Raw genomic sequence first — 14,843 nt, 5'->3', positions numbered from 1 at the left:
TTGCCATACTAGGCTTAGATAAATCTGTAGCTCATCCATTCTAAGAGGTTTACCAATCAAATTTGCAATAGCAAACAGTGCATTTTTTTCAAAGAGGAGTCACGGAAGCTCAGGAAATTTTATCCAAACGGGGGCAATAGGAGATTCTATATGTGAATTACATATAGGAGAACATTTAAATATAGGATGATTGTAAAAGAGGAGTTATTTAATTTTTTATTACTAAAAAAAAAGAAAATTATATTAATATATTTATTTTAAATATATTTATATAAATATGACGAGTTGGGATTTAAAATCCCGACTCGCCATTAAAATATTAAAAAAAAACAAAAAACGGGGGAGTTGGGAAATTGAATAGTTGGGATTTTGAATCCCGACTTCAAGTCGGGTTGCCTCATCAAGTGCCCCACTTAAAAGTGGGGCACTTTATATATATGTGTAAATATATATATGTATATATATTTAAATATGATATGATATATATGTATATATATTATATATTTGTAATATATATGTTTATATATATATGATATATATGTATATATATATTATATATTTGTATATGTATAATATATATTATATATAAAAATTAAATCTCGACTTAGGTGTTTTCCTTTTTTTATCGTTTAAATAAATTTATATAATTTAATTATGTATAATTAATTTTTAACAATCGCCGCGGCCAGTGATTGACCCATCGTATTAAATTTATTAATATAATTTTAAAAAAAATCTATTCATGGGTCAATTTTTTGCATTTTGGTGGTGAATTATGAAGTTTTTGTGTATTTTGAGAGTATCCATAAAGTTTTTAAATTTTACTAATAAGCTGTGGAAGTTGGTGGGAAACCGTTCATAACTTTCTGCTATTAATTAAATCAGCTCAAAAGTAAAAGTTAAAAATGTTTGAAAATATAAGTAAAAAAGTGAAATTAAGCAGCAACGAAAATTACAAGTGGTTGAAAATAATTAAAGATAAAAGTTAAAAAAAAAGAAATTGAAATGATCGGGAAAAACAGTCTAATAATTGAAGTTTACTAATTATAAGCTATGGAAGTCGGTAGAAAACTGTTTGAAGTCGCTCTCCTTCAATTTAGCAACATTCGTGTAATTGCCTTACTCTGTCGTTCGTGTCCCTCCCGGAGGGTCACTCTCTCGATTTCCCGCTCTCTCTGGGGGAGCTGCACCTTCCCCTCAACTATGCCTGTTCCCCTAACGCTTTTTGGGCTAACGGGAAACAGGCTAGGGTCGGGAAAGGCACCGCCCCCATGATTTAATTTAATCAGCTCAAAAGCAGAAATATTAATTTAAAACACTTTTTTCGACGTATTTTTTTACAATAAACTGATAAATATAATTTTAAATAATTTCAATCACCCTAATAACAGTCGAATGTGTAAAAAATTGAGTATAGTATCTACAAAAACCTTATCATGGACAGGTTCCTTGCAAGTAATGGATGGACCAAACAACATAAGTAGCTATGTGAGAAACGTGTGGAATCAAATGTATTCTTGGCTGATTCCACTCAGCTTCTATATACATATATATAATTCATATTTGATCAACGTGTTTGCCTTTTCCTTTACCCTTTTAATTTGCCACCTCCCATCCACCAAACACACATATAAAATATTAAGATTGAAAATCGAACAAGAAGATACATAATACACATTTCATTGCTCTGAATTTTCTAATTAATTAATTCAGCCCAAACATCTTGGGGAGTGATTATCTGCTTAAAGCAATTACTCATATCTGACCCAGTCCACGAAAAATAAGTAAATATCGTCATATATATATATATAAATATATTTAAAATAAATATATTAATATAATTTTCTTTTTTTTTGTAATAAAAAATTAAATAACTCTGTAAAAGAGCCATTCACCCCTCAACCATAATTTGGAATAGTCTTCTTCACGAGATAATTGGATAAGAACATGCTTCAGATTAATAGCAACAAAGTCAAGTTTAATCAATCTGTTCTTAAGGAAATTTAAGCCATGTGAGAACTCACCAATGAGGCAAATTTAAGTCTCTTTGCCTGCAATTCAGTCTCTTCTTTAGAGAACGTAATGACAGGTTCACCTCGAAATGAAGTAGCTGTGCCCATGGTTTTGATTTCAACATTTTGGAAAGATTTCTTCGCAGCTCTGCTGGGGTCGAATTGAGCATTGTATGAGTTATGCGCAGTGTTCGCGTAAGATCTTTTTGTTGGAGGAGCAGCAGGTGTTTTTGGAGGTGGGCGTGGGTTGGTGTCTGGGGGTTCAGTAGGGTGAGGGTCTGCCATGAAAGGTTCAGTTCATGCAAGGTGAGGTTGCTCCGGCGCCGGTAGGAGGGCAGAAACGGTGGCGGGGGTGAGGTTGAAGAAGATCGGGGAGAGAAGGATGGAAAGAGAATCAGGGCGAAGTGATCGCCTGGCTCTGAGGAAGGTATTGGTGAGGACGGTGTCGCCGGCGGCGAAGGGCGGTGGGGGGAAGGTTAAAATTTGTTTGGGCCGCGGGAGAGAATAAAAGTTTATTACGGCTAGTTTAAAGCGAGAGAAGCTTCTGTGGACCGTCTTGACTTGAAATCAAGAAAACTACTCTAGTCAAATTTATATTATATAGTAACAGTAGTAGTTGAAAAATACAATTACGTGAGTTAAGAGGGACCTGAAAGCAAAAGAGATTCTCTATTTTGAAATCCGCTTCGTTCCGGGTCGGGTGCGCCGGGTAATGATTCACTTCTCGCGGGCGGAAAAGAGAAGTGAGCAGCAGAACCAAATAATTGCAGAATGCCGTTCATTATCATTTCATTTGTCCTTCTTTTCTAATCCGGGTCCGGTTTTGCCGGGGCGGTAACCGCTAAACCACACAGTGAGACGACGCCGTTTCCTCCCTGATCAAACCCCTTCTGTCAGATCCCCCCCCCCCCTCTCTCTCTCTCTCTAATTTTCTCTTTGTTCTCTACCTGTAAGCATCTTACCTGTTTTTTCCATGCATGTACAGTAACTTGTAATTATATGTATTGATTCAAATGTTAGATCACAATTGCTTAGAGGAGGATTTTCCTAGGGTTTTTTGGTCGAGCATTAGTTTGTTATATCTTTTCTAGTACTGTTTGTGTTCCCTTTCGATAAATGCCATCGCTCAATGTAAAAAAGAAAAATTGTGTGGACGATGTTCATCTGGAGTTTGGACGATTGTGCAATACTGGAGTAGTTTATGTATATTGTTGCTTGTTTTTGCATAGCTATAGTTGAGTTGTGGGATGCCTTATAAACCATTCTCTATCTTTATCTTTTCTCTTTTCCCTTTTGTTCTTGACGGTTGTTACTAGAGCCTATTAATAGGTTCCAATTTTCCTATTCTCACTTCAGTCGATTTTCAATTATTTGCCATAGCTTTTTATGCATAATCTGGTGATGCATGCTTAGCTAGTACTTCATAATCTGTTGATGCATGCTTAGCCAGTATTTCAATATGCAGGGGAGCTATGCCCATTCTTTTCTCCATGTTTGATGTGCCTCATTCCAGAACCGTTTCATGTTTAAATAACTGATGCATTTATATCTAAAAATTTTGAAATGTTGGAAGTATTTGAGCACCTGTTTTTTTTTTACTTGGGGAACTTACGGAATAGCATTTTGACTTGAGGAGTTTCAGATTTTCTTGCAGAGTGTGAACGTGCTGCATTACCTACATCTTGAGAATTGAGTAATCATCTACAGCAGGTCATTATAATATTGCCGTCCATTACATTTGTCTGCATGAGAACACGTGGGGCTGCTTCTGCTCTTTCCACTAGTTGATTCTGTTTACATAGTTGCTTGAGCTTCAGACTGAGTTTTGCTTCGTTGATATTCAAGGTGAAAGGTAGGTGTAACTTTTGGAACATCAGAAGATATGGACCATATGATCCAGCATATCATCCCTACTGAAAATATGTTAAGATCACGAGGTTCCTTGTTTTTGTCAATGGCTTGAGTTTATTGAGTTCTGGCCCTCTACCAAATTCTCATATTCCCACACCACAAAAGAAATATATAAATTCGTGGAAAAGTCCAAAAATTGCTCTTTGTGTGGTTTTCATCACCTGCAGTAAATTATTAACCATAAAAAACTTTTCCTGGCTTTTCAATTGTTTCAAGCATGGCCGGTAGTTATAGAACTCAAATACCAATTCCTTAGCCCACTTGCTCGTAAGATAAGCAAACTGTATGTGGAGGGAGATGAAGGGTTGTTGTGTTTCACGCATATGATTAATGGATAAATCTGACTGCTGATGTTGTCTTGTTATCTTTGGTATTGCCACGAGAAGTTTTTGAGCTGATGTCGTCTTGTTATCTTTGCCATTACCATGTGAAGTTTATCCGTTGGAAATCTGGGCCGTCCTCGTGTCTTTATTTTGGCTTCATTCTCTTTGTAATCAACTATTATTTGTGCCTTATTAAAGACATTTCATTGTGCATTCTTTTACCATTGCAGTTTATTATCTGAACCTGGGTCTAAGTTGTTTGGATATACTTGACTATACCGATTAAGATGAACATGCAGCAAGTTGTGCAACCCAGATCTTCTCCTAATGGATATGGCAGTCATAAAATTGAAAAAAATACTGCGCCTAGGTTTGATTGTAAGTTTCAGACTGGGAAAACAACTTCTGGCCTGGCTAGTTTTGGTGAGAGTTGTCTCCTTACTGTTAGTCTGGTTATAAATTGTATTGTAGTGTATTCTAATTCAAGTAAATTTAAGTATAGGAAGGGTACTTGAATCAAATTCACGCGATCGACTAATATATGCAACAACAAGCCTCATCGGACATCCAGTGGAAGTGCAGGTGCTGGATGGATCTGTATTTTCTGGAATATTACATGCTACAAATGCAGAGGATTTTGGTATGTCAAAATGTAGCAGCACAAATTTATGTAAGAGTACCTTTGGCTGATTAAGCCCCACTTTGGGCCCTACATATGCAAACTGGATTTTTTACTCAACATATAATGTTTTTGTGGTGACAGGAATTATTCTGAAAATGGCACACTCGACTAAGGATGGTTCTGGGGGACAGAAAAGTATTTCAGATTCTCACACCAGTCCTCCTTCAAGGACTCTGATTATACCTGCTGAGGATCTCGTGCAAGTGATAGCAAAGGTTCCAATAAGTCTTACTGTCATATGATTGTGTAATTTTTATTCTTTATGCCAAATTTGGGTTGCTAAGTGTAAATTCTCCATCAGGTAGTTATCCATCAGCTTTTTCATGGCCTCTTGATTGTAAAGCAGCAGATATTGTAGAAAGGGCTTTCTGTAGTTGGAATTAAATATTAAACTAGCTTACTTAACAGGGCGTTCCTGTAACAAGGGATGGGTTCACAAATGAGCTCCAGAATGAAAAGCAGCGAGAGCTTATGACAGATTCCTGCATATCACAATCCCGATATGTAGAAGTTGGGAGAGAGCTGGAGCATTGGGTCCCCGATGAAAATGATCCTGGGTGTCCTGAACTGGACAATATATTTGATGGTCCTTGGAATAGGTTGGAAAGCACATTTCTTTTTTGAATATTGGACAAATATGATGGATTGTCATGGCATACATGACAAGATAGGACAGAATTAGTTAATTTTGTTTTTACTGAAAATTGTGAAGAATGTTCCATTGTGCTTTCAATCACTGTTCCAGAGACAACCATATATTAGTTTGAGCAATATTTGTTTTTGAAATCATATAGAAGTTTATGTTGTTCTGTTTAATTTTTTGAAGCCCCAAGATCAAGGATTTTATTTTAAAGCATTTTCAGTGCCCCTAAATCCTTTATCCTTGTCAAAGTTCTTGTAGGTGGTCCAGTCATCCTTCTTTATCTGATGTTTTTTTGGGCTGATCACTGATGCAATACCTTTATCTGAATATCAGAGGCTGGGATCAGTTTGAAGCAAATGAAACTTTATTTGGAGTGAAGAGCACCTTCAATGAGGAGCTTTACACAACAAAGCTTGAGAGAGGCCCTCAGATGAGAGAATTGGAAAGAGAAGCTTTACGGATAGCTAGAGAGATTGAGGGTGAGGATACCCTTGATTTTCATCTGGCAGAGGTAAGACTGACGCTTGATTAACTGTTCTTTCATATTCCTTTTAGTTTCTGTTTACTGTTGCATTCATCTCAGTGGCGTTGATTCCTTAGGAAAGAGGTATTCAACTTGATGGATATCTTGAAATGGATGAAGAAACCCGATTTTCGTCGGTCTACCGCGGAGCCGATGACAGTGGATATGACGAGATTGAGGACATATTATTGGATTCACGAAATAATGAAACATTTGGAGGTGTCTCTGGTTCTCTTACAGGTGACACTCATGTAGATAGGAGTCCTGGGAATGCCCGAGATGGAACTCAACTATCATCCAGATCTTCATCGCTGGTATTTCTAATTTCGAAAAATGTCTTTCTTTGTCATTATACCTGGCATTATAACTACTTTACGGTCATTTGCTATTTTCCCACTTAAGTGGTTTTTCCGTTTACGTCACTTCCCTTATCTATTTCCTCTCTTGATTATCAAAGCTTTAGAATGGTTATGGAGTGGGATATTTTCAATGATTTTTTTTGTTACAGAACAAAGAGGCAACAGCCTGCACTGTTTCCCCAAATTAGCTGGGAATACATTTTGTTCCTTCCATTGGCCAACTGTCCTACCCCTACACTCTTCTCCTGCTAGGCGCTAGCTTATCTTTCTGCCAGTAACAGCAATCTGTACTTATAGCTACATTTTTCATTCAATCTGATGTCAACTCTTTTATGTATGTCTTGGTGCCTTTTCTTTTGGGTGGGGTGATGAGTAATTGTTTTAATATTGTAGCCAAACATTGATGAACTAAATTTGAACCAGGTACATGTTTCGGAGTTATGCTACTGATTGGTTCTTTAATTTCTGCAGGGGGAAGAAATATCCTCCACTTTATATATATATATATTGTTCCATCTCTCAGGGCGTCATATCCTAATGTCTTGCTCAAAGGAGCATATAAGCTGTTATACAAACATTTTGCTTTTAGTGAAGTCTTGAAGTCAGTACCACTGCTGTGGTTGAATAATTTAAACAAGAGCTGGTGGTCTCAAATAGGTTGTTCTAACTTGCTTGGAGTTTGACCTAATTATTATAGTTAGAGAGATTTTTTCCAGTTGTCTGTACTTTATTCTTTCTCTCTGCTGTATTACAAAACTAATTTGAGTTAGATCTTGTACTTTCTTCCCTTACTTGCATCCTTCATTCTAACGACATTTTATGAATCTTTTTCAAATTTTCATCTTGATTATATAATATAAACTATATAAATACCAACTAGTGATTACTTTATTAACTTTATGAAATCAGCAGGGACGCATACCATCCAGGTTCTGAGAGTCATGCTTTACAGATGTTAGCTGAACAGCTTCCTAAAAGTTGGTCTGCAGTTGATGCTTGCAGGTTTTTGTACCATCAGAATACATAATGTGTTAATGCCCAAAATATCTCAAATATTCATATGATCTTTCTGTAATCAGGATGGATGAGATTTTGCTATATGATTTTAAAATTTAGCTCCTGAATGAAGTTCTACTAAGTGCCTAATTTGGAATATTTTGATGTAGGTTTGATGATAGCCAAATGATTGGACATGCTGACACTAGTTACCCGAAGGAGGATGAAGAAAAGCAAAAGGTGAGTGTGTTGAATGCATTGAAGTTGGATGGTGTTCTATTGTTAAATGTTGCTGATGGGTATCCGAATCACTTCCTTTCTGTGCAGCCACATGATCAGAGCCAAGTATCAAAAGCTGACGGTGAGTAAAGTCAGAACCGGCTTATTTCTGCTGGTCACATACTTAAACTTTACCCTAATTGCAGTTGTCCATCTGTAATAATGATCTGCAAGGAGGCAATTTTTTCACCAAGTTTTTGTTTCTTATACATAAGGGACTTGGTCGAAAAGTAGGGCGCTTTTATTTTACCTATATTATCGTCATCAGCTGGTTTCTTACTCGAAAGGGAGATTGGTTGATTATGAAGGGCGCCTTTTGTTTTACCTATATTTTTCTGATCAGCATAGTCCTGCAAAGTTCTGTGGAATATATTAGAATATGAATCTTCAGTTATGATTCTGTGGTGGTCTGTATTACAATATAGTCATTTGATATAGATTCTCATTATGGTGGGCCTATGCTGTCCCATGTTGTATTCTATTGTTTTGTTTTAGTTTGAGCTCTCTTACTTCTGTTAAATCTATTTTCCCTTTATGCCATGTCATTCATCTTTAAAGTTGCATTAAGATTGATATTATTGTGTCTGCAGATAAACACTCATTTCTGAGAGTAAAGAAAGAAAGCTGTGATAAGATTGGATTATCTCCGAATGCCACTGCATCTGATCCAGCACATGCATCATCCAAAGGTCAGGAAAAGGCGAGCTCTTCTAATGCGTTATCAGAAGGTGCTGCTTCTCCCATGACACAAGGAACAACTAGTTCTCTTGCACGTCCCAGTAGTTCTGCATCATCTACTTCCGATCGAGGAGGTGCTACTTCAACTTCTGCTGGCCGGGGACTGTCACCAAGTTCATCTGTTTGTTCTTTGTCGTCGGAGAAGTCAACACTCAATCCACATGCTAAGGTGGGACAACAGGAGCGGATTTATGTTTAATTTGTGGTGTTCACAGTGTAGCAAGATCTCTACCCATTCTACATGCAAATAACATGCATAGCATTAAGAGTACACCAATTAGCTCCTTCTTCCTCTCATACTTCTGTCATGTGCCTAATGTATTTTCTCTGATTCACTGGCTCCTCTTGATTGTCCTGCAGGAATTTAAATTAAACCCTAATGCAAAGAGTTTCATCCCGTCGCACACACCTCTAAGACCTTCTTCTCCAGTTTCTGATGGTCCCTTCTACTATCCAGCTAACATGACTGCTCCTACACATATGCATGCTGTACCTGTTGGTATTGGGGTGCGTACACGCTCCTGTATTCCCTCTTGCTTTTCATTTTTATTGGAGTCCAGAAGCATAGGCACACATCTATAATGGGTCTAACATTATGTCATGTTTTTGCAAATTGAGCTGACCTCAGTTACAGAAACTGCATTTTGGTATAAGGAACTTATAGATGCTGTTTGATGAGCCCTTCAATTGCAAGTTTCTTTAAGTGGAAACAAGTTATTGTAGTATTCGATGGCAAGTTCCTTTAAGTGGAAACAAGTTATTATAGTATCTGCCGAAATAAGAAAACAAAAAGAGATAGAGCAGGTTCACTGATAAGATAAAAGCTTAGTGGTTCAGAAATTATTTCTGCATAGATAGGTAACCGAATATCAGACTTTTAAGAACTGTTTACTGAAAACAAGGAAAAAGGATTCTCAAATCCCTCCCTTCCTTTTCTTTTTTCTTTGTTGTTTTCATTTATGATCTTATCGCTTGCTTACATTTACTTATTTTATACTGTTGATGTGTGGCTAATTATGTATTTTGCAGATTGGACCTTCTATTGCTGCACAGCAACCTGTTATATACAATCCACAGGCTGCACCAATGCCCCAGCCGTTTTATCATCCAAATGGGCTACAGGTTTGTCGTATTTTGGGGAACTGGTTCTGCTTGTAGTTCATCGTAAAATATGATAACTTAACTGGATTTTGATGCAGTATGGACAGCAGATAATAATGGGACAGCCTCGGCCAGTTTTATACATGCCAATCTATCCCCCCGTAAGATAATTGTTTCTTCCTCTTATTCCTTTGCTCTTCTATGTTCTGACAGGTGCCTTTACAATAAAAAAGTACAATCCTCCTGTTATGACGGTAAGAAGCTTCATAAGAAATGTCGTGGACCCAGTGTGGTTTACCATACCTACCTTTTGGTAAATGAACAAAACTGAAAAATGATTGTTTGTGGAAGCGCCTGGGTTTCTTTTACATTAATAAAAGAAACTTAATGCTGAGAATGAAGTACTCTAGGCAGATACCAACTTAAAAGAGGTTATAGCACGATTGTTACCAAAATTTCAATTACATTTATCTGTGAGCCTCTGAGTTGGTACTTTTAGCTTCAGTTAACTGTTTATGGCATGGTCACTGAAGCATTCCAACCTATCTAAAAGTGGACGATTTTGTTCTGGAGACGTGTTACTCATCTATTTCTTTATCTGCTTTGCTAATGGATCTAATGTCTGGTTGACAGATTCTTGGTAATGACTATTGGTTCATTTAATATATTTGTGCAGGAAATGCCGTACAAATGAAGGGAGTTCGAATGAATGTTGGCAAATATCATTTGTAGATTCTGTTTCTGGTGGCAGATAGAATTTCAAACGGCATTATTTGGAAAAATTTTGGTGTGAACCCATCAGCTGACAAAATACTTGACAGTTCTGGCGACCTTGTGTGCCAATAGGAGATTCGCTCCCTTTTCAAAAACTTCTCAATGCCAGTGCATATCCACATTCTGAAGTCTCATAGTGTTCTAAAGCACTTCAAATTTCACCTTCCTATATCATTTTTGGTTCATGATTCAGTTTAGATGTGGGCTTATATGATGATGAACTTCATTTTTTGTTGTTTTTGCTTCAAGTATGTTCGGTGATAAATTTGTGTGATCTGTGAGTTTTGGAGTGAAATTTGGGATTTCAGATATAGGTGAAGTTGTGACCATGGGAATTGTTAAGTGTTTGTTATTCTAAAGAGTTTTGTGATGGTGAATGTTGCGGGTGGATGTTTTCCTGTGTTAATCTTACATATTTTAGTAGTGTAGCATCATACATTGTCTTCTCAGTGGGGAGTTATCTTGTAAAATTTTCAGGAGATATATTTACACACATGGGATAAAGGACAAATGAAAAAAATATTTTATAAATTAAACAATAATGATAATAATTGCATTTCATTATAAGAACTTTACTATAAATTAAATAAAATTTTATCGATCAGCCAGAAAAAAAAATAGCCAAAAAAATAAAAAACAAAGTGAAAAGAAAAAGGGAAAAACAAGGATATTTATAAATAGTCGTAATAATAATATGAAATGTATGTTATATTTTGTAGTCATACATCAAAATAAATAAATGAAAATATATAAAAAAAATATATGTATATATATATATATATATTCTCGGACTCATAGCCCAACTCTAAAATATAGTTAAACCCCTCCATCTTCATTAGATTCAAATCCGCCCCATCGCTCTTCAATTTCACTCTCTCTCAAAGAAATAGACTTTACTACTACTCTTACTACTATTTTCTAATCCCCTACTCTTAAACCCCACCTCACAACTATTTTCCCAACATTTTGAATTGCGGAGTACAACTCCAGAAGACCTTTAAAGGCGAAGAAGAGAATGGAGGCTGGCTACAATCCTCGAACTGTTGAAGAAGTTTTTAGGGATTTTAAGGGTCGAAGAGCTGGACTCATCAAAGCGCTTACTACAGGTTTTTTTTCTTTGTTTCTCTGTCTTTTGGTTTAATCCGTTTAGCTTTTTATGAGTGTGAAATGCTTTTGTTTCATTGTGTTTCTATGTTTTTGAGTTTTTTGGTTTATTTCCGGATTTCGCTGCTTCTTTTATTAATTCTTTTTGACGTGTTTGTTTGTTTTCTTGGTTCTGCAGACGTTGAAGAATTTTTCCAGCAGTGCGATCCTGGTAGAGTTTCTTCATCTGCTTTGGCTGTTATCTTGTTTGTGGTATTTTAGGTACTGGTTACATGTTTGCCTACCAGTTGCTCTGGAAAAATGATATCAATTTCACTGATAAGAGTAAAGAGAGAATGTGCTATGGGCTTAAATTGATTTGATAATGTTATTGTTCTTCTTCTTCTTATTCTTCTCTTTTTTTTGGTTTGAGTATCAGTGCTAAGGCATGTGGAGTATCTATATGCTGAGTGAATCTTTGAAAACATATATGTGTGTGTGTGTGTGTGTGTGTTTAAGGAATAGATTTATGTGTATCTGCAACTGTGGTTTCTGACTAGAATGTGCATTGAAGATGAGAGTGCATTGGGATTAAGTGTAGCACTCTTCACTGTTGCTTGATCTGATTCAATTCTGGCACCTTGGGAAGTAATCTTGTTGAGCTATAAATTTTGTATCTCGTGTAGTTTTTAATTTTAATACAAGTTTTTATTTCTTTCTTGTTGGTTGTATTTTGTTTATGACGGCTATAGAAATATAGTGTGCATGAGGCATGAAAGCATGGTATGGTAGGTGCTAATCACAAGGACATTTTGTAGATGGTACACTAATCATGGCTTGTATAAACATGGTGGATACATTGCCTTAAGAAGTAACTGTGATTCATTCTCAGCTCTTTAGGGTGGTCCATTAGAACTTCAAGTTGCTGACTGCAACTTGCAATTACTTCTAAATATTGATTTCAGATCTTGTTTAACAATCCTATCTTACAGATAGTTAATGTCTATCATATCTAGTTGAATTGTATGTCTCTACCTGTGAAGATACTTGTTATACATTATAAGCATTAAAGGGAGCCTGTTCTAGCTAGTGACTATTTTTCTTTTAAAAAAATGTTAGAACATGAAATTATGTTATGAGAAAAATTGAAAATTGATCTTGGCTTGCTTCTATGCAAAGTCAGTTGATTTATTTATTTGCGCACTGCTGCGACATGTGGATTTATTCTGAACATCATGTTTGTCACTCAATGCTGATATATTTATGAAGATATCACAAAATCCATCTTCAATACTATGAGGCGTATGCTTTCCCAATGGACACATTCCACTTTTATCAGTATCAGATGCCAGATAGACTAGACTATGATACACTACTCATTTATTCCAAGCGTGTTCTTCTCCCCTACCATTTAATGCTCAGGCTATTAGCCTGCCATTTTGTTCTTTCCCCATATGTCTATACAGTTGATACTCACTCTTCATGCTTTCATCTCAGAGAAGGACAATCTCTGCTTGTATGGATTTCCTAGTGAGCAATGGGAGGTCAATTTGCCTGCTGAGGAAGTACCTCCTGAACTCCCTGAGCCTGCTCTGGGAATTAACTTTGCTAGGGATGGGATGCAAGAAAAAGATTGGTTATCTCTAGTAGCTGTCCACAGTGATGCTTGGTTGCTTGCTGTCGCCTTCTATTTTGGTGCTAGATTCGGATTTGATAAAGCTGACAGGTGGGTCTGTTGCTTCTCGTCTGACACTCAAAATCGTTTTTAAACAGTTTCACACTGAAAGCAGTAAAATATTGATTCTGTTCACGTTTGTTCCATGTAGTTTCCATTTTGTGCCAAAGTACCCTCATGTGGTCAATGTCGCTTTGTTCATAGAAAGCCTTGATCACTTGCAGAAATTGATCCTAGGTTGCATATATGTGACCTTTTTTTATTTTGTAGGGGATGTTGGTTGGTCTGGAGATGATCATATATGATGAAACCTGGTTTCAAGTCTCTCTTTTTTGTTGGTGAAACCAACTGTGTGGTTGATTATGATTCACTCCCTCTCATTCACCGACATGTATGCCATGTGCTCTAATGAGACTAGCTAATTCATGGTGCAGGAAGCGGCTTTTCAACATGATTAATGATCTCCCCACTGTATTTGAAGTTGTGACTGGTGCTGCTAAGAAACAACAGAAAGAGAAATCTTCAGTCTCAAATAATAGTAGCAACAAGTTGAAGTCAAACTCCAAATCGGTGAGGAAAGACTCAGGGGGCTATTTGTTTTGCTGCAATATGTTCTCTTCGTTTGATTTAACATTGGTCTTTATGTAAGGGAGCATGATTGATTCCTTTTTGTCGGTATTTATTAGTTCTTATTGTCTAGCATCCTGGAATTTCAGCATTACTTTTAGGGTTTTTTTTTCCTGGGGGTAAACTAGACTATATATATCCTATTGCACTGTGTTGATATGTTCATCACTATCCTCACCTTTCTTCAACTTTTTGATGGTGTTATTACTCTGCTCTTTTGGTGACAGCGAACATCTGAAACTCATGTCAAAATTATGAAGTCACAGCCAAAAGATGAAGAAGAGGGCTTGGATGAGGAAGAGGACGATGAGCACGGAGAGACATTATGTGGTGCCTGTGGGGAGAACTATGCATCAGATGAATTCTGGATTTGCTGTGATATATGTGAGAAATGGTTTCATGGCAAGTGTGTCAAGATTACACCTGCCAGAGCTGAGCATATCAAGCAGTACAAATGTCCTTCATGCAGCAATAAAAGAGCTCGCCCTTAATGTAGACCGCAAATCTTTAGCCCCAAAGACTCTATTTACTGCCTTGGTCGATTTAGGTCCTTTCTTGTTCAGGTCATTCAGTGCTAACCTGTGAATGAATGTATTTCTGGATTGGGGGTTCTCGTTCTTGGTATAGATTATTTGTTGTAGTGTCAGTAGTAGTACCCTGATTTAGTAGAACTATCATATTTCTCGTTAAATAGTATTCCAGTTTCTCATAATCTGGTGAGAAAAGCGCGTTGCCTTATCTGCATTTATTAAGTGGTATATCAAAAATTAGAGATCATAATTCCATTTCCAGAGCAGACTTTATCTCTTCTGCCCTCTGCGAATATCTCAGAGCAATATGTATGAATGAAGATAATGTGGTAACGGCGAATTGCTTATTGAAGACTAGAGAGATTAAACGGAGAGGTCCTAATACACCTGTCAGCAAAAACTATGATACAATAAATTATAATGTTTTTCTCTATTCAGTATTCAATTTGCTGAGACTGAAGTGAAAGGTAGCATATGGGAAATTGTAAAGATCCATGCTTTTCCTCCAGTAATCCCTCTATGCCTGTGCCTGCTCCGTTCTGTTAGCAGAAGAAGTGCTCAGTTCATTTCTTACAAAAGCGTCACTT

At 36.7% G+C, this 14,843-nt stretch overlaps 2 protein-coding genes across 2 annotated transcripts; both read left to right on the top strand.

Moving 5' to 3' along the window:
• LOC105157852 (polyadenylate-binding protein-interacting protein 4) lies at positions 2,647–10,747 on the top strand. The gene is made up of 16 exons (XM_020692492.1): positions 2,647–2,961; positions 3,655–3,864; positions 4,477–4,669; positions 4,749–4,886; positions 5,010–5,143; positions 5,337–5,527; positions 5,905–6,082; positions 6,172–6,492; positions 7,349–7,455; positions 7,620–7,689; positions 7,777–7,810; positions 8,319–8,635; positions 8,827–8,973; positions 9,496–9,588; positions 9,666–9,728; positions 10,244–10,747. The coding sequence occupies exons 3-16, from the start codon at positions 4,534–4,536 to the stop codon at positions 10,259–10,261; spliced, it is 1,947 nt and encodes a 648-aa protein (XP_020548151.1). The 5' UTR covers positions 2,647–2,961; positions 3,655–3,864; positions 4,477–4,533; the 3' UTR covers positions 10,262–10,747.
• On the top strand, positions 11,174–14,498 carry LOC105157788 (PHD finger protein ALFIN-LIKE 4). The gene is made up of 5 exons (XM_011074263.2): positions 11,174–11,447; positions 11,624–11,656; positions 12,922–13,150; positions 13,534–13,669; positions 13,954–14,498. Exons 1-5 carry the CDS (start codon positions 11,357–11,359, stop codon positions 14,215–14,217), a joined length of 753 nt encoding a protein of 250 aa, XP_011072565.1. The 5' UTR covers positions 11,174–11,356; the 3' UTR covers positions 14,218–14,498.

The sequence above is a fragment of the Sesamum indicum genome, linkage group LG3 (assembly GCF_000512975.1).
Source record: "Sesamum indicum cultivar Zhongzhi No. 13 linkage group LG3, S_indicum_v1.0, whole genome shotgun sequence".
In the NCBI taxonomy this organism is placed as follows: Eukaryota; Viridiplantae; Streptophyta; class Magnoliopsida; order Lamiales; family Pedaliaceae; genus Sesamum; species Sesamum indicum.
This window is presented reverse-complemented; position numbering and strand designations above follow the sequence as displayed.